The 18,446-nt window shown below is 57.6% G+C and overlaps 4 protein-coding genes across 4 annotated transcripts; all 4 read right to left on the bottom strand.

Moving 5' to 3' along the window:
* Positions 1 to 1,137: 1,137 nt before the first annotated feature.
* On the bottom strand, positions 1,138 to 3,735 carry ColSpa_04398 (uncharacterized protein; the record flags this gene model as incomplete). Its single annotated transcript, XM_049270610.1, has 3 exons — positions 1,138 to 1,538; positions 1,594 to 2,540; positions 2,588 to 3,735. The coding sequence occupies 3 exons, from the start codon at positions 3,733 to 3,735 to the stop codon at positions 1,138 to 1,140; spliced, it is 2,496 nt and encodes an 831-aa protein (XP_049126567.1).
* Positions 3,736 to 11,814: 8,079 nt separating this feature from the next.
* ColSpa_04397 (protein N-terminal and lysine N-methyltransferase EFM7) lies at positions 11,815 to 12,608 on the bottom strand (the record flags this gene model as incomplete). Its single annotated transcript, XM_049270609.1, is given in 2 exon segments — positions 11,815 to 12,211; positions 12,226 to 12,608. 2 exon segments carry the CDS (start codon positions 12,606 to 12,608, stop codon positions 11,815 to 11,817), a joined length of 780 nt encoding a protein of 259 aa, XP_049126566.1.
* A 1,461-nt stretch (positions 12,609 to 14,069) lies between these two features.
* ColSpa_04396 (uncharacterized protein) lies at positions 14,070 to 15,268 on the bottom strand (the record flags this gene model as incomplete). The annotated part of the gene is made up of 2 exons (XM_049270608.1): positions 14,070 to 14,276; positions 14,348 to 15,268. 2 exons carry the CDS (start codon positions 15,266 to 15,268, stop codon positions 14,070 to 14,072), a joined length of 1,128 nt encoding a protein of 375 aa, XP_049126565.1.
* Positions 15,269 to 16,343: 1,075 nt separating this feature from the next.
* Positions 16,344 to 18,184, bottom strand: ColSpa_04395 (protein GRISEA; the record flags this gene model as incomplete). The annotated part of the gene is made up of 2 exons (XM_049270607.1): positions 16,344 to 18,066; positions 18,153 to 18,184. The coding sequence occupies 2 exons, from the start codon at positions 18,182 to 18,184 to the stop codon at positions 16,344 to 16,346; spliced, it is 1,755 nt and encodes a 584-aa protein (XP_049126564.1).
* Between the last annotated feature and the right edge of the window lie 262 nt (positions 18,185 to 18,446).

Below are 18,446 nucleotides of genomic sequence, written 5' to 3'. Positions count from 1 at the left end.
TTCGCAGACAATCCGTACGGTCCGTCATAATCGCCTGATCCAGGCGAGAACTGACCAATGGCACCACCACCCAGCACACATCCCGCGACCTGGCCCATCTACAAACCCGCCAGTGGAACGCCCTATGTCCCAGTCCTCCATGCTCGCCGTGCCCGACTGACAACCTCTACTTTTCTCCCCGCGGCCTCGACTCATCAAAACCATCTCACGCCGCCAGGCGCCCCGGGGTACGGGAATCCAGATCCGCCCATCGACAACAACATCCCCCCAAAGGCACCGCAAGTCCCCAATCCGAGATGATCGAAACATTGTTTTTTTCATTATTCATCCGCAGCCTATCAACACCGACCCCGGTCCTAGGACGCACGTAGCGCCACCGTCGCCGCAGCAGCAGCAGCAGCGGCGGCGGCTACATCAATCCCACCCATACCCCCCTTTTCCCCAAAAGTAGAACGTCAAACAAACTCAAAGCGGCCGAGATGCGGCCCCTCAGACCAATGGGCAATCGAGCCAGGCCCAATAGCTGTCTGTACAAGCACGAAAAAGCAGCAATAATAAAGGTCAACTGCAACTATTCTCCGGCCCTCCCCTTCCTGCATGACAAGGTGCCTAGAATGAAACCAAACCCATTCGCAAGAAACGCCAAGCCAGAGTTTCCCTCCTCTCGTATCTGCCCCCCTTCCAAATTTCTAGCTGGTACCTGTCTGTCGGTACTCCGCCGGCTCGACGCCCCGAAATCCCGACTGGGGCCTCTCCAACGTGAGGGCGGGGAAGGCTAACGACACGCCAGACCTCAATTCGCTCTCTCACCCTCTCTCTCAGCAATACAACTCCAAACGCTTCTGGCCGTTGGGGCGGCTTTTACCCCTCACGCACATGAAAACGCGACTGGCCGTTTTGACCACGCCGCCCTGGCAATGTTTGTTTCGCAACGGGGACTGGAACTGGTGCCGAACCGGGCTTTCAAGGTACAAAAATGTACTGCGAGCAACCGGATCGGGAGAAGTGGCATATCTTGGCATCAACCGGTCGAACTTCGCCCGCCACCAACGAGATTCCTTCTCCCATCGAGCATCCGCACAATCTGCAAGGTCCAGTCATCCGGTATCAGTTGTAGTCTTCCGCTACCCGGCCCCGTCACCCGAGGTTGGGATCATGGGCGATGCGGCCTAGGGGCGTCCTGTCTCGGGGTTTCTCAACCAAATCGGCATACCCGTCCAAACTCGAGCCCATGACCCTGACCAATTCGAAAATGTGCGAACCCTTGAAAGTCTCCGCCCAGAGTCTAATGACCGCTGCGGCCAGCTGCCTAAGCCGCGTGCTGTCGTTGGCAGACACTTCGCTGCTGGCAGGCTGGCCGGCCGCGGGCCCGCCTAGCGATGGATCGATGGGCACAGCAAACTCTGTCTCGTCGAGCATTCTCCTGACCGACTGCAGGAGATTCTTCTCTTCGGGTGTCGCAGGGGGGTCATTCGGTCCGATCGACGCGAGGGTGAGGAGCCACTTGGACAAAAGGATGGCGCACTCGAAGTTACACACTGCAGACAACCGGAGTTAGTACGCGGAAGCCGTGTTCGTTTAGGGGTCACATACAGGAGTGCTGGATGCTCCATTCTAGGCTCTTGGTCCTCGCAACGTAGTTGACCCCGGCCTTTACCAACATCGATAGGGCATGGATCGCTTGGAATACGGCTCTGTGCAGCCTCAACGTACGAACCAGAGGGGGCATATTGCTCAGAGACGAAGCAACGAGCATATGATCCCGGGTTTCGAGGGCTCTGCTGGGCGGGATCTCCGTGTACAAGCGAATGTACGCCAAACGTAGGAGAGCCGTCGAGTTGAACGCCACCGGGCCACCCGGGAACGAGTCGCTGTTGCCCACGTGCCCTGCGTCGGCCGCACGCAACTGGTGCCGATGTTCGAAACTGACCTGCCATATCCGTAGCGCCGCGGTGACCTCTTCAACGTCCTCCGGTTTCAGGCCTCTCTGGGGTCCGAACGGTGAACTCAATGCGAAGGAAGTCTGCTTCAGTAGGTAAATGTGCTGCAGCAAAGCGTGAATCAGGACGTAGTTCCCGAGGGATGACATGTGCGGAGGTAAACCCTGGGGCGACGTCGTCAAGACCCTGGAGAAGGCGTCGTGGACAGTGATCTCGGCGGACGGGTAGTTCTGTCGATCTTCCTGCCACTGCCAGGCCGATTCGGCCCTCCACAAACGGGATGGATAGGGCAAGAAGAGGCCAAGTTCTGATGTGAGGATAAGGGGCGGCATGTTGTATGCAATGCTGCAGAGGTTGAAGAAGCAGTATGCTATGAGTTTTGTTCGCGTAGCACCTTCGAGGCGAATCCAAGTCTCCCAATCCGGCGCGACGGCGGGGCTGGATTCGGCGACCAGACCCTCTTCGCGGACTAGCATAGCGAGATGACTTTGGAGGGACAGGGCCTCATGCAAGATTGCCTTGGCTCCCCAGAGGCCTACTGCAAAGAGCAGAAGGACAGCTTGGGTCGTCTCAAGTCGGGCTTGAGGTGTGTTCGGCGAGCTAGCGCAGGTAAGTACTAGAATACGTGGAACAAGCAACGCACTTACAAAGGCTCTCGGTGAGTGTCTTGTGTCATCGGGCGGTCTTGCTGTGCCGATGCAAATGTGTGGCGGAAACCAGAGCTGGGGGAGGGTCGCGTCGAGTGCGGGCTGTACGCAGCTGGCGTTGGAAGAAGAGCATGCACCTCATGGCTATGCCGCCGTCGAATCTGCTCAAGCGCAACAGCCTTTGCAGCATACCATAAGGCGTGGCCTCGATGGCTTTCAAATCGGTACTGCGCACCAACGGCCAGAATAGCGAGGAGGAGCTCGGGTGCCATTTCCGCGGGTGTCAGAGTAGGGATGTGAAGGAAGGGGAGATACTCGTGAAACCCGCTGATGTAACCCTCCAGGAAGCGAGTGAGGGTATGGCGAGACGGGAAAACGAAATCGTTAGGGATGACGGACGAGAACTCCTCGAGCCTATTCTTGATCACAGTATGGTCGACAGCCGATATTCGAAGTGGCGCTCTCATCGACTCCTCGTGGCTCCGTGGGCCGCCCTCCATGCCCTCCCGTCCATCGGGCTGGACCGAAGGAAACCGCGAAGGAAACTGCGATGATGGCTTGGACAGTCCACGATGATGCATGTCGCCGGACCGTGGCCAAAGGCCGCCCATCTGCTGATCAGACTCGAAAGGGGGCGGAAGGTAGTGCGAAGGCGCAAAGTCGTCGAGGAAGATGTGGTAGTCGTCGTAAGGCGCGGCCTGGGGCTGGGGAGCGTACCCGGGCGCCAACATGTTCTGGTCCTCTCGTGGACGCTCAGGATACCCCATGGACTCGTCATAAGACTTGATCCTCGCATGATCCGAAGGCGGACGTCCCATGTCCGTCATCATAGGTTGCTGCATAGGATTGACTTCGCTGGCCAGAGCCGCATCAGAGAGCAGGTCAAGGTTGCAGGCAGCGGCGCGAGCCGGACCTGGCATGCGAGGATCGGGGGCCAAGGTGGAGGCCACGGCCGTTATCGACTCCTGGTGGTACTGCGGCTGGGAGGGGCGCTGGACACCCAGCATCTCGTGCTCGACATGACTGTCAGATGAAGATGGCGGGTTGTGGGTGCTGGACGACGTCTTCCTTGGGCGGTTGTTCTCCTTGCTGCCCTCATTGAGGTGTACGAGCTTCTCATGGCGGACAAGAAGATCACTGATGTCCATATAAGCATATTCCTGTGTCAGATACAAGGGGTGTTGGGCGTGATGCAGATGAGCATTAAGAACAGAGGGAAGGTGGAGTCTAGAGTCGAGGCCTGGGGACGGGGGAGAGTCTTGGGATAAAGCAAGCTGGGGTGGTGTGGTGCGTTTGTAAGGCGACAGCATGTGGTGTCGATGTGTGGTAGGTTGGGTGTACTTGGGCAGAATGGCAAAATGACGAATGGCCGGGGTAAGGTTGATAGACTCACCGTCGTCCGAATGTTTTCCCACAGCGAGCCCAACCGCAGGCAAAGGGCTTCTCCTTGGTGTGCGTCCTTTCGTGTCTTTGGACATGCTCCACACGCCTAAAATGCAAAAGCAATGTAAGCTAGCAGAAAGGTACAGAGAGTGAGGGCCAAGGTAGGGCAAACGTCAATCAAATTGAGGGGGGGGGGTTCTCTTGCACAAGGGGGGTAACTCACCTGAAGCGCTTGCTACAATACTTGCACGGCAACGTCTTGGGCTTCTGCTGCCGGGTCTCCCCATTCTCTCCAGCAGCAGAGGCTCCGTGAGGAGGCATACCCTCTATAGACTGGAGAGGGAGCATTGTGTGAAAGGCCTACCCTCAGGGAGGTAGGCAAGGTAGGGAAGGACGGGTACTGTGTACTCGGATAGGTATAGACAGGTCGAGGACCTCCGAGGTCACACAGCACGAGAAAGTGGGGGAAATGGAGGAGGAAGGCGGAGCAGAGTTGAGCTCGAAAGGGATAGTTTGCGGGGTGGTGCGGCGTGTATCGAGGTGAAGATTGTTGAAAAGGAAAGAGAGGGATCCAAGCTCTCGTCGAGAGCGGACGGCGACTATAGCGGTCAAGATTTTCCTCTGCTGCCACTCGTCTTGGTGTCTTTCCATGCAAGCCCCGGGTAAGCAAGTCTGTTCCAGATGCCTCTCGTCGGCGTAAGCGTAAGCAGAAGCGACCACGGGCGGTGGCGGCCTGGGTTTGCCAGTGGTTGTGTTGTCAAACGTTGCTGCGAAGCATGCGGGAGACGCGCAAACGGAGCGAGGAGTTGGGATTCGGAGTGGGATGTCCCGGCGGCAGCGGCAGGGTGGGCGAGATGAGAGGACGCGAGCGAGTAGATTTGGGGAAGAAGGCAGGAGTTGGCGTCACGGCACCGCGGCGAGCGACACGGGGGGATACAGGCTGAGTGAGGTCGAGTATGAAAGAAAATGCGCGGTGGGAGGTCGCGGCAAATGTGTCTGGATCTTTGGGCGTTGGGGTGAAAGACACAAAACAAGCATGCATGCGAGGATTGGAGCGTGAATGGGATGTACTCGGCCCAAAGCACAGCAACCTTGGATAAAGTGGCGGCGAGGTCGAAGTGAATGGCAGGGAGGGGGTGGGAGAGCAAAAGGCGGGGAATTGATGGAGATGAGGAGACACTCTCGGGAGAGGCAGAAAGAGGAGGCGGATGGAGGGATGGAGGGATGAGGAGGGGGATGAGGAGAGGAGTAGAGATGCGAGTGGCAGGGCGCGCCAGACTCTGGGCGACGTAGAAGTCGCAGGCGAAGGCGGAGGGCAGCAGCGAGACAAAGAGAAACGCTGTGAGGGCCGTACCTCAGGAGCCGAGAGTGTAGTAGCTAAGGTGAAGTAGAGGTAGGCTGGAGTAGGTAGCTGTCTGGAAGCGTGGTAGGATCCGAGAGCTGGTCGGGGATGGGCTGAAGAGGGGAAACACGGAGATCTCGGCTGTCTGCGGCGCCGTGCGACAGACAAAATAGACGACGGCAGGATGCCGGGATGAGGGGAGAAACAGGGTACGATCGACCGGTAGCGCGTAGTAATGGCTCTCTGGGCAAATTCGCAGATGCCGTAGATGGAAGTCAGTTGGTGTGTGTGTGCGCGCGTGTGTGTGCAAAGGTTGGAAAAGTTGTCGCGTGAGGAGAAAAGGCACAGAAAGAGAGAGAGAGAGAGAGCCGGTGCGTCGGTTGGTCAGTAGCGGCAGAAGTTTGATGATGTGCCGCGGAAGATCAATGGAGAAAAGCTGCCTTGGAATGCAACGTCAATGCTTCATCTGTCGTAGACGAGAGACCCGCGTGCAGGAGGAAAGCACCTCGGAGATGGAGAGGAGGGCCAGATCAGATAACCGGCGCGGCGTGTGAAGGTGGGCAAGGTGAAGAGAGCGGAGGAGTGACTGAGAAACGTGATGCGAAGAGGTGGACGTGGACAGCCACGGGTGGCGGTAGGGCATGTAGACAGAGAGGTAGGGAAGGTGCGCGGGTGCGCGTGGAGGTGAGATGAGGTGGTGGTCCTCGCGGTCGTAATGGGTGGGAAAAGGTGGAGAGTGATGAGGAGAGAAAGAATTGGCTTCCGTTGAATGGGGGAAATCCAGGCAAGGAATCTGGGGTCTGGGGTTGTCTCCTCTCTCTCCGCATTGGAGAAGCACCAAGGTACCTGCCTACGGTACTGGCGAGGCGGCAGTACCTAAGGTACCAAGCACCTTGACCTCTCCCTGTAAGGTAGCAGAGCTCTTCTCCTACCTTGCCTTGGCTACCTTACCCGCTGCTGCACACAACCCAACGTACCTCCCTCTTCCATACCCTTGCTTGGTGCGTCACCAAAGGTGCCGACACCTCGTCAAGGTGAGGTAAGGTGAGGAGGCAACGCGGCCAAGCAAAGGCACGCCTGAAAATGGTGGCATTGGACGATAGCCGACGGGGGCACACAGCAGCACAGCAGCACAGCAGCACAGCAGCACAGCAGCACAGCAGCACAGCAGCACAGCAGCAGCACAATCTGTTTGAACCTACGCATGCTGGGGGAGGGGGAGGGGGAGGAAGCCTCAAGGCTTTTTGTCTGTCTCTCCATATCTGTCTGGGATATGGGGGACTTTGGGGCTGACATGTGTGAAGTACCGTTTCCATGTAGATCCCCGCAAGAAACTACCTTGTCTGGGCGACCCAGTCGGGTACCCCAAGCCTGAGCTTAGCCCCAAGGACCGGCCCTGCTCAACATCCCTAAACACACTCCAAGAGGGTTGCATGTGGTGGGGGAAGCTGGCGGGGAGCTTCACGGCGCGGTGCCAATGGGAAACCAGCCATGAAATCATTTCTCGTCGGCAAGGGTTATTGGAGGCCGATGCGATCTGTTCTGTATCCGGACGGCGAGGTTTCTGGTTGTTGTTTTTGTTGTTGTTATTGCCGTCGGCGATGATGCTGAGGATGATGATGAGGATGATGATGAAAAAAGATGATGGAGCCGACGAGGAGCTGTGAAGCTCGAGGCAAGGCAAAGCAAAGCAAAGCACGGCACAGCATAGCACAGCATAGCATAGATGGCACAGCCAGAATCTCCATCTCATCTCTCAAGGTTTGACGATTCGACACTTGCTGATATTCCTCCTTGCTCATCCCCCCTTACTCCTCACTTCCTTTCCGCCCTCCCGTTGCGCACAAAAAGAAGATTGCCAACTGCATCCATCTTGGAACAGGACAAGCTCCCATCAGCTGCCAGGGCCAGCCCCTCTGTCTAGGAAATCCGGCCCCGTCCGTGCCAGCTACTGCACCGACGCTACGCAAGAGAGCATGGATGGTTCTTCATTGGGGCCACGGAGGGCGCACCTGGGAAGACAAGCATACCTCTGGGCCTCAAGACGCACCAATGGCAGCTTCGCAATAGCGGCCAACCGTGACAGGGATCCCCCCAAGACGAGATGGCCGCTTCGGCCAACGAACCACTCGCTCGTCCCCCTTTTGGAGAAACCACACGGAGCAGAGCTGCAAAATCTCAAAAGTGGCCCGGTTGGATCGACCAAAGCTGATTGATCAGTCCGTACGGGGCACCCAGTCTCTATGGCCCAGGTCAGCTTCAATGCCACCGTGGTGAGGTAGGGCGAGCTGAGGCGAATCTGTCTCGGTATGCTTCTTCTGGCTGGCGCTTCTTGTCATTCCCCCTGGTTTGCCGTGTGTCATGGGAGAAGATCAGAAGCTGGGGGGGGGGCATCCATCTGAGCTCCCCAGGCGACGGCCATGCATCCTTGCACGGGTTTAGCTCCACGTCTCCAAATGCGGAGTCCGAGACGCGCACTGGAATGGGCGGGAGCTCTACACTGTGAAGCACAGAGAGGGGTTGCGAAAACGCAAACTCTGACGAGGAGCCCTTTGCCCAGAATGATGAGGCCAGAAGCTGCTGCTGCATAACAAGATCCGATACAACAAAGGGGCCACAAGACTGTTACATGGCGTGTGACTTTACCACGTAGGTTTGTCTGCCCGTTTAGATTGAGGCTAGGTACTCGGAGGAGCGGGCAAAAAAGTTGCAATCGGGTGTCTCGGTGCAACTGCAACGCAAGGGGGGCGGTAGAAAAGAAGAGTTAGGAAAACTTGCCTTGGCTGCGATGATTACCCCAAGAAACGAACGCAGCGACACAGCAGCCTGCGGTATGGCCGGCTATATTCGGACGATACATCATGCTCGACGGCGCCCTTTCACGTCGCTGGAGAGACACAAATACACACGTCCACTGTTTCCTCTGCCCATTTGTGATCCGACACTTGTCGTTCCCGTGAAACCACGGTTCGTCTCCTTCTCGCTCTCTCTGTCCCTCTTCAGCATCCGGCCAAACCGCCCTGGCTCACTTGACTAGGGCAGAGCTCGGCCAACCACCTCATCCGCAAATGGCCGTTCTGTGTGTCAGGGCATTCTGGATGGCGGGAAATTGCAGTCGAATATTCTGGGCCCCGTACCTACTTTCTGGCTGCTGGACCCCCATGAACGTGACATCCCATCTCCAAACCAATTGTCGAGAAATTTCCCGAAGGCTGCATTGCGCAGTGGACAAATGGCGTGGGCGGAGGATCCAGTTTTGCTGTCGTTGGTGTGTGTGTGTGTGTGTGTGTGGGAGGAGGAGGAGGAGGAGGAGGTGAGGTTGTGTGGGTGTGTGAGCGGGTGGTGGTGGGCGGTGGGCTGTGGCATTGAGATGGGATCCTCCTACCTGCCCTGCATCTTGAAGGCGGATAGCACTTCGAGGTGCCTGAGGTGGAAACTGGGGGATGCGGAGGCAGGCAAGCGTCGGACGCAGACGCAACGAGATGTGATGCAGGATCAGCCACGACAAGCCCCGAACCAGTCGCGGCAGGAGCAACTGCCTGCAGCAAAACAGGCAAGACTCGAACGGCACCAGCAAGAGCACCTGCCCCCTCAAAGGTGCAAAGTGTGGGGTAAGGCAACTGGGCCCACCGTGCCTACTGTAGCGTCCTAGGTAGATAGATACCTACCTACCTACATAGGTACCTACATAGGTACCTAGCCAGGCTACCTACCTACCTAGGTTGTGCTCTCTCCAGCCCCACCGGCCGGATTTTCATACTCCATTTTCCCCGTTTGCACCTTCGGCCGGGCATACATAGATACAACGATACAGAGTACTTCACAGGCTCACGCTTCCCGGCCTCACTCTCCCGGCCAAGATCTCGCAACACCGAGGACGACGGCGAGGTGTGCGGGCACGCTTGTTCCTTCCCTTGTTGTTCTAAATAGAGGACCTCTCGTTATCCTTACCGTCTTCCCCCGGTCCACCCCACGTACCTTGTAAACAACCCCGAGCACCTACCTTCTCCTGCAGCCTTCACGTCCGTAAAACCCCCAAACTAAGGCTCGTCAACGTCCGTCAGGCCTATCTAATGATGGGGATTTAACCTCGGCCCTCCAACATGTCAAGCACGTCAAGCTCCATCTGGCGTTGCATCGAAGCCATTCCCAATTCGTCTTTACTCCGAACAATGTCTCCTTTTCGGGCGTCGCCTTTCACCTGACCCCGAGCAGTCCAAGGGACTCTGTATCTCAAAATCGAGTTCTCTAGAGCCCCCCATCGTGTCGTCATCCAAGAGACAGCATGTTGGCGTTGTCCACGGTGGAGAGGTCAAGATAAGGACCACGTCCTTCCGCCTCACGGAGACTTGCACTCCCGAGGCACACAGGCATCCGCTTCGGACGGCGGCTTAAGTCTCGGGCCAACAACCCCGTCCGCTACTCAACTCGGCATGTATCCTCTCACCTCTCAACTCCTCATGGGCGGGAAACGCTTCTCAAAAGATTACGACCCGTACAACCTCGCTGCAACACCACGGCCAAAGGTTCGAGCTCGTAGCATTCTTGAGACCGTAGTTCGTCTTGGCCGAACCACTCGCTCGGAATCCCGAAATGTTTAAACAAACGGACTGCCCGCAGTTGCCGGAAGACGCGCACCCTTGCCGTAGCATCCGCGTCAAGAAGGGCTGCTGTTAGCGGGAGGGCTCACGTCTTTGCGCTGCAATGACCGAGGTGTCGATAACGGTGGACTGCCGTGTCAATATACCCTCTCCAACGCCAAGGCGGCTACGGAACGGCGACGCGATGTAACAGGCAATTGTCTGCATGATCTGCTGGCAGGCTTCCGAAATAGCCTAAGTCAGTACCGCTTCACTTACATATCAAGTGACTAACATCTCTGGTTGTCGCAATATAATGTGCTGAGTCTTGGACGGGGCAAGATCCATCAGGTTGTTTGCCATTAGTCGAGCGATCGGGTGATATTTGTGTCCCTTCTTGAGGCCGGTTCTCATTACGGCTGACCAAGAGTCTTAGAGCCACTCCGTAAAGATGGTCTTGCACCCCGGTTTACCGAGCTTCTTCAATTAGCAAGCTTACAATGCTTCATAAGGCGCCCTGAAAGCCAGTCACTGAATCCCGTCTGCCCATTGTGCTGGGGTATTGACATTGCCTCGTCAGTCATCTCCTCACGGAGCAATCCCATTGTTTCGATCCTAATGTGTGGGACATAAAGCAACTGGTTGGAGACGACGAATATCATTGCGAGACGGTGTCTTTCCGCGCAAATTCCCTGTTGGCTTGGATGTCTATCACTCCCTTGCCCTGGTTCCTTGATGGTTTGTTAAGACCCATCGCTCAGGGCCTGGTATGTTCTTTTGGATAAAGGGAAATGTGATAAAACCAGTCTTTGGGTAGAGAAATTGAATACAATCACCCCCTTTTCCGCCGGTTAAATGCAAAGACCTCTCTGCCGGTCAAGTCTGAGTCGAATTTGGGCCGTATGATAGTCTGGAGGTTCGATCCACATCCCATACCCCTTTCATCTCACCTTGCGCAAGATTCTTGTAGGTGGTGCAATTGTAGTCGCACAAAATATCAAAACCAAGTACAATGTTGTTTAATCAAGGAAAGAGGGAAGAATGTTTGCTCCAGAGAGGTTCTGGCACAAAAGTCCTCATGCCATCTTATAATCTTTGATTAAAAGTGGTCAGTTTTCCAGTGGAGCCACAAAGCACGAAGCAACCCTTCCCATCTTGTCTCTTATGTTTCTGATCCTGATTCATTATCTCTATGGCCCTCTGACGTTGCGGGCTGGGGGTTGGATACGGCGCATACACTACGGTACGTGACATGACGTCTGCCAGTCCTGAGAAGCTGTCAGCTCCTCGTATCGGCTTGAGAATGCTTCGTCAGATGAGAAAGTATACGGTGCCTGGAGGTAACCGTTCCACTTCGTTGGATGTAGTCTGGAGCATATCGCGGGTGGTACCACTCAACCGGAAAGAGTTGACATCCATTACCTCAAACGAGCGGACATCATCTCATAAAAAGGTGAATGCGGCTCGGGCTAGCCTCTGTTGTACCAAGATTACGTTTGGCTCCAGCAAAGTCTTTGTTTTTTCCAAGCCGAACCCCAGAACCAGAGACGAAGATGGTTCGCCAAAGCAACAGAACACTTATCGGTCTGGTCCCGCATGGTCGTCGGTAAACAAGCCAACAGTCTCACACAACCTGAGTTTGAAGACCGGCAGCCATGCTCTCTGAGGTAGTGTATTTCCCCTGACGGTCAGTCCCTACAAGACGCAATCCCGTTGCCCAAAACCCCGATTCCAATCATGTAGTTGCGTCGCCCTCAGCCATGAGGCTCTCCATCCATCGTCATGCATTGTTTTTCATTCCTCAATCATCACTCTCAATGCCAAACCGATGCCTTCCCAAAACCGAATGCTTATAACCCATCCAAACCTTTCCTTTTCCAACCCAAGAAAAGCCTCGACCCGCCCCAAGCCGAATCACAAATTCACCCGTCAACCCTCCAACAGCTTCTCGGCCACCGCACCTCGAAACCGCTCACGGTCTTCTGCACCTCGACGTCGCCCGGGTCCCCCTCGAACAGCGGCTTCTCCATCTTCCTCTCCAGCACCTGCTCCACCAGCAACCCCCTCTCCCTCGCCACGTCGAAGAAGGCGAGGTCCTTGTGCCGCAGCCACGGCCGGTACGACGTGAAGAAGACGTACGCCACGGCGTCCCGCCTCCGCGCCAGCGTGTTCCAGATCGTGTCGACGAGCTTGCCGTGTTCCGAGTGCCTGAAGAGCAGGTCTGCCAGCACCAGCACGTCGAACCTCCTCGCCGACCCCGCCGGCAGCTCGGGGAGCACCTCCAGCAGCGGCGCCACGTCCGCGCCCCAGACGTACCCCCTCGGCACGACGACCCCTCCAGGTCGCCCGCCTCGTCCACGTTCTTCTGCATCGTCTGCACAATGTCCACGTCGGGGAAGTCAGACACCACGACCTTCTTCGCCCCTAGGATCCCCGCCGTCAGCGACGGCAGGCCGGCGCCGGCGCCGAGCTCGAGCACCGTCCGGTCCTTGACGCGGCTGGGGTCCGCCTCAAAGTAGTCCGAGACGACGCGGCTGCCGTTCCAGAGGTGGTGCGCCTCGGTAGGCGAGTAGCCGACGAGGTGGAGGGTGAGAACGCGGCCCGAAGACAGCGTGTGGGTTTGGAAGGTGGGCGGCGGGGTGGGCGGGTAGTAGTCCTCCGGGTCGGCGAAGAGGTCGCCCGTATCGCCGTCGGCGACGTCGCTGACGGGGCTCATTGCTGTTAGGAATGTGGACGTCGGTTGGTGAAGTCTGGCGTTGCGTCTGAGAGAGACGAGGAGGGGTTGATTTTCACCCTTTACGTTGACGAGGGGCAGATGCAAAGGCCGGTCTGAGATGAGTGAGAGTGAGAACACTCTCGACAACCGATATCTCTTTTGGGGGTTCTTCAATGGAGTTTCCCTGGGATCAATTTTCCTGCAGTCGCCTGTCAGAAGCTGGTGAGACTCACGACCTTGAGAGGAATCAACTTACCTGAATGGATGCGGGGTGAGAGAGAAGATGCGTCGCAATTTTTTGCAGTCTTTTTTTGCGATGCTGTGAAGTTGTGGGTACAGTGCTGGGTCGACTCTATCTCTTCAACACTGTGTCAGTGGGCGGCACAAATGCCAACGATGTACAGTGCGGCTGCAGTTCGTGCTGCTACACTTCAACAGCTAACTACGGGTTGCGCGACATGAAATGTCTAAATGGCCATGCTAATGAAGCTTGATTTGATTACCCATAATTCTGAGTGTTTTGATGTTTTCTCTGCTATCTCCTCTGTCTGGTAACTTACCCAAAGACATGTAACAGTTTTACCCCATCCCTATGTTGTGGTGGCCATCTCAAAGCATTCATCGTGTGCTCTTGATCCGCTATTCTCTTAAATCGACATCATTCATCTCTTCTTCTTGTTTCTCTTTCTCGGAGATGTCTGTTATCATTTCTCTTGCCTGTGGTTTTATTCCATGGGTCTCTATAAAACAACAACAAACCACAGATGAGAACACTAGATTGCCTCCAATATCACGTCGACCTCGGAACGTGTGAGGCCCTATTCCAGAGACGTCACGAACCTCAATACGTGAATGTCTAACATACACCCTAGCTCGCCTAGCCCTTTCTCGTCATCCCAGTACCATACGAACTTCATATTGTCGATGTCGAGCTCACCATCCATCCCTTGCTCATTTGCTCTGAATATGCGGAAATACGTAGACGGCAGTGATGACTGCGGATGCTGACATTGGACACTAAACGGAACTGCAACTTTGGGACATCTTGCCCCCACCCCTTCCAAAATACCTTCCAGGACCAGTGAGCTTCTCATGTCAGCTTCCATCAGCTCTCAACCCCCCACAGAGGTCGTGAGAATAAGAATTTACTCAAGCCCTTTTCATAGGCATGTTATCCGTGGACGTCGAGGATAGTCAGACAGCAGTACACTCTGGCTTTCGGACTTTCCAGGTGGTATGTGCTGTTCCGAGACTGCATTCCCAATTCCAACAGAGCTCCCCTTCTCAGCTTCCCTCGACGACAAGCCGAAGAAACACCACAAATCATTCCTAAGGGAACGTTCACACAGGCCCAGGACAACCCTCGAGTGCAAAACCCATCGATTCATACCCCGCTCTAAAAGACCAAATGGACGGCATCCCCCCGCGTATCGTACACAAAGCCAGGCCACACCGCCGCCCTCACCCAAACCGCTGCCTCGCGAGCTCCCGCAGCCCCTTCATGACCCCCTCCTCCCTCTCGCGGTACTCCCGGACCCGCTCCTCCCGCTCCGCCTCCCGCGCCCGCGCAATCTCCTCCCGCCTCACCTCCCTCTCCGTCTTCTTGCGCTCCTCCCGCGCCTTCATCGCCTTGAACTCCTGCAGCGAGTCCCCGCCCCCCATGAGCTCCTGCTCCCCGACCTCCGGCACCCCGCCGTCGGCCCCCCCTTGTCCCGGAACTCCTTCATCTTGTCGTTCACCAGCGCCCTCTTCTCCAGCTGCCGCTCGCGCGTCCCGGCCTCGGCCCGCGGCGCGACGTCGTCCAACCTCTCCCGTTGCAGCTTCCGGTCGTCCTTGCGCTGCATCCGCAGGTCGGCGATCCGCGCCTCCCTCTCGCGCTGCGCCTCCTCGGCCAGCGTCTCGCGGTGAAGAGACAGGTCTGCCATGCTCGGGATCCCGGGGCCGGAGCGTTGACCCCCCTCCCGCGCGGTCGGCGGGAGCCTGGGTCCAAGATCATCGTCATCGTCGTCGTCCTCCTCCCCCTCCTCGTCTTCTTCGGCCCGCCCATCGTCTCCCCTTCCGCGCCTCTCCTCTTTCACCTCCTCGGTGTCGTCGTGCCTCCCTTCATCCCTGGGCCCGTCGATGCCTTCCTCGACGGCCCTCTCCTTGGCCGCCACAAACATCTCGGGGTCATACCACCCCTGGCTCAGCTCCCCGCGGTTCCACTTCCCCACGAAGCTCTTCCACCGGCCCCGGACCTCCCGCTCGTCCATGTCGCGGATGTCCTTCTGCTTCTGCAGGTCAAGGTAATACGCCAGCAACGGCCGGAAGACCCCGAGCTCCGACTTGGACAGCTGCCGCGCCTCGTACGGTAGGGCCTCGACAGCGGCCGCGGTGGCGGTCCTACTGCTCCGGTCCTTGTCTTTGTCGCCGCGGTGGCGATGGTGGTGGTGGTGGTGGTGATGCCGGTGGTGATGTCTGGGCTCCCGATCGCGGTCCTCTCTGCGCGGAGACCGTCTCCGCTCCCGACGCGAGCCGCCGTCGCCGATGGGCGACCTCCGCCTCGTCTCATCCCGATGCCGTCTGGGCGACCGCGACCGGGTGCGGGTCGCGGACCGAGAGCGCGTCCGCCTGTGTCGCCGTTCCTCGTCCCTCCCCCCTAAACCCTCGTCCGCAGGCATGGTGGACGGATGTTCTGTCTAGTATGCCCCTCCAAACTTTTTTTCGACAAGGATGAGACAAACCCCGTCAGATCTGGATTCCGACGTTTCTTCCCTCAGGTCAACGCTGCCGGTGCATCTACCGATACCGTGACACTTGACAGAAACCGCAATCAAGCTTTGTTGCTGGAAAAGCGACAGGCAAATCGCACGTCAGATCTCGGGACTTCGACAAGGGTGCCCCCCTCGGAGTTGCGTGCACCTGCAGAAGAAGATGGTGGTGGGGATGGTTGACGATCGAATTGGTCCGCCCTGTTTGACCACGGTTTCAGCGGCGAGAATCCTACCACGACAGTCAAGCCGATCTGCCGGAATTGACCGAACGCTCCTTGACGCTATGCAAACGAGACGATCAGTCGCGAAAGTGGGAAGAAGACTTGTCAAAGGACGGCAGTATTCAGCGTTTGGCGGGGCACGTGTCGAATGTCGTTTGATGTTGTTGTTCAAAGGAGAAAGCTCGTGCCGCCGCCTCTCAGGCACCAAAAAAAAAAGTTGGAGTCTGGATCTTCAGGTCGGTGCCGCTGCGTGTGGCTGGAACCACCCGGGGCCGGGGGTACCCCAAAATCGGCCCCGGAGGGTGCACACCCTCGGGCCAAACATGCCGAGTTCCCCTCACCTCTTTCGACGACCGGCCCGAGATAACTCATCCAACCCCGGCGTTGGTTAACAGAGACATGTCAGGCTGCCGTTTGCGCCCCCGAGCTTCTACGTTCAGAGGTTCAGTGGCGTGCTTCTCAGTGTGCAAACGACGCGGCGCGGGAAATGGGCTAGGCAAGACCTGTATTTCGGTCATCCAGGGACCGTCAAAATAATATCTATGAGTACTGCGATAGAGCCAGTGTAGGGTATCGTCTTTCAAAACACCGCAGATGCAAGCCCATGGCATGGCAGACCAATGCCAACCTTCCTCTCCCCCCCTAAAAAAACGTTTCCTTTCGTCCATCGTCATCGAACCATGTTCGTGGCTTTAAAACATTTCACACCAAACCTAATTTCGCTCTGCGACTCCGTCCGTCCCTCACAAGCAAACCTCGCATCATGACTCGGGAATCGGCGAAGTGTTGTGTATCGAGCAGCCGAGGCACTGACAGTCGTCGCCGCAGGGGCACGACAACGTCTCGCCGGCGCATCCTTCGCCGCTGAACGGATATGTGACGAAGAAGAAGTCGCTGGCCGATAGCGCCTGCTCTTCGCTCAGCCCAGATGTCGTGTCCGAAGGCGTCTGCGGCGCGGGCGGGGAGCCGCCGGCCTCTCCATTCGTGGGAGTCTCGACCCCACGGGATCCTGTACTGTTGGCTATCACAGCCTCTGAGTGTCCGTTCGTGCCATTCACACCATTCGTCATTCCGTACGAGTCTTCCTGCATGCTGAAGTACGCAGAGCGCACGTAGTCCTGCGTCGCGTCGTTGTAAGGATGCGCTGCGCAGCCCACACACTGACAGCCGTCGCCGCAGCCGCACGTGTGCGACGTTGATTCGGGTATCGTCGGGGTCGTGCCATCCGACGCGAAGAGAGGGTTCGGCGGCATGTTGTACGCCGCGGGCTGCGGCACCGGCTGACCGTACTGCAGCGCCTCCATCGTCTGCTTCCACTGCTCGGGCTGTAGCGGCGACATGAAGGATCCGTATTGCGGCGGGTAGGTGAAGATGGTCGGTTGGAAGTAGGAGTGGTACATGCCCTGCGGCAAGCCGATTGGTGTTTGGAAGGGCGACATGGCGATCGCGCTAGACGGCGACGGCGACATGTGGCCGTTGGACATGTGGTGGTGGCCGTTGGTCACTACGTTAGTATCTATTGTGGGTGGCTTGCTGGAGCAACAGCCGCCCGTCTTGGATTTCGGTTGCGTCTTTGGGCTCGAGCTGACACTGGAGGGCTGTGTAGAGGTTCCTTCAGCCTTGCCTGGTCCGGAACAACATGAGCCTCCTGTGCTGGCGCTTGTGAGTGACGGCGGCGGAGGGGCGGGCTTGACGGCTCCATTCGTCTTGCCAGAGCAGCAGGATCCTCCGTTCGCGGTGACCACGGGCGCGGGAATGGACGCCGGTGTCGGTGCGCTGGTTGTCGAGGAGGCGCCGTTCGTCCGTGGCATCGACATGGTGGCCCCGTGCGGGAACATGGGGCCGGGCATATGCTGTGGGAACATCGGGTACATGATGGGCTGGTGAAAGCCGCCGTTGACGCCGCCCATAATCGGCATGGCACCGTACTCCATCCCCGGCCGCAGTGCGGGCATGCCCGGCATGGTGCCGTTTGCGTGGGGCATGTGGTTCGCTTGCGCCATGTCGTAGGGCGGCAGGATGTTGATGTTGGCGGCATCCATCCTCTCGAGGTTGGCCGGGTCGAACGACTGCTTGCGACTCGCCGACTTGGCAGCCGTCTTCTGGACTCGAAAGGAGGCGGGAGCCTTGGTCGGGGACATTGGCGGGGCATCGCTCGCGGGCGACTCTGCCTTGACGACGCTCGACGACGACTCGGTGGTGGGTGTTCCGGTACTCGACCCGCAGCCGCACTTCTGCTTCCTGGGGATGGCGGCCGTGACACTGCCGCAGCCGCAGCCGCGGGCGGGCGGGTGAGGGCATGTGCTCAGTGGTCGGCCGGGCTTTCGGACGGGGACCATCAAGCGCTCATTCGCGTGGGTGCATTTCGTGGAGCGGTGACCACGGATACATGGCTCACTGAGCGGCGACGGGTGGAAAGGGTCAGCCTCAGGGCCCAGGGGGATGCGGGGTTCGCGAACAATAAGGAGGATACAAAGCGCAGGGCTCTGTGAGAGATGGAGGGGATGTGCGACAAAGGTCGGCAGGGCAAGATGAAGATGCGACGAGAAAAAGGAAATTGTACGACTTACCAGGCCATCTTCTGACCGTTGATGAGCGGCATGGTGGGCTATGGTGGGGGGCGGCCCTCAAGGTCGCGGCGGTAGATGAGGGAGGAAAGAGATTTTGGCGACTATCAAGATTGGAGAGAGCGAAGGGCGAGGCTCAAGAGAAAATGAGAGCTGCTGTGACTTTCGCTCTGGCTGCGACTCCAACAGACCTTGGACCCTGGGAGTGAGCCGCGAGGTGAAACATGGAGGCGGGCGCCAACTCTCGGGATGCAGCAGTCGTCTGTCTGTCTGTCTGTCTTTGACTGGTTCGTCGTC

The sequence above is a fragment of the Colletotrichum spaethianum genome, assembly GCF_022836535.1.
Source record: "Colletotrichum spaethianum MAFF 239500 DNA, contig09, whole genome shotgun sequence".
NCBI classification, from domain to species: Eukaryota; Fungi; Ascomycota; class Sordariomycetes; order Glomerellales; family Glomerellaceae; genus Colletotrichum; species Colletotrichum spaethianum.
The sequence above is the reverse complement of the archived record's forward strand: the minus strand, read 5'-3'. Positions and strand labels throughout refer to the sequence as shown.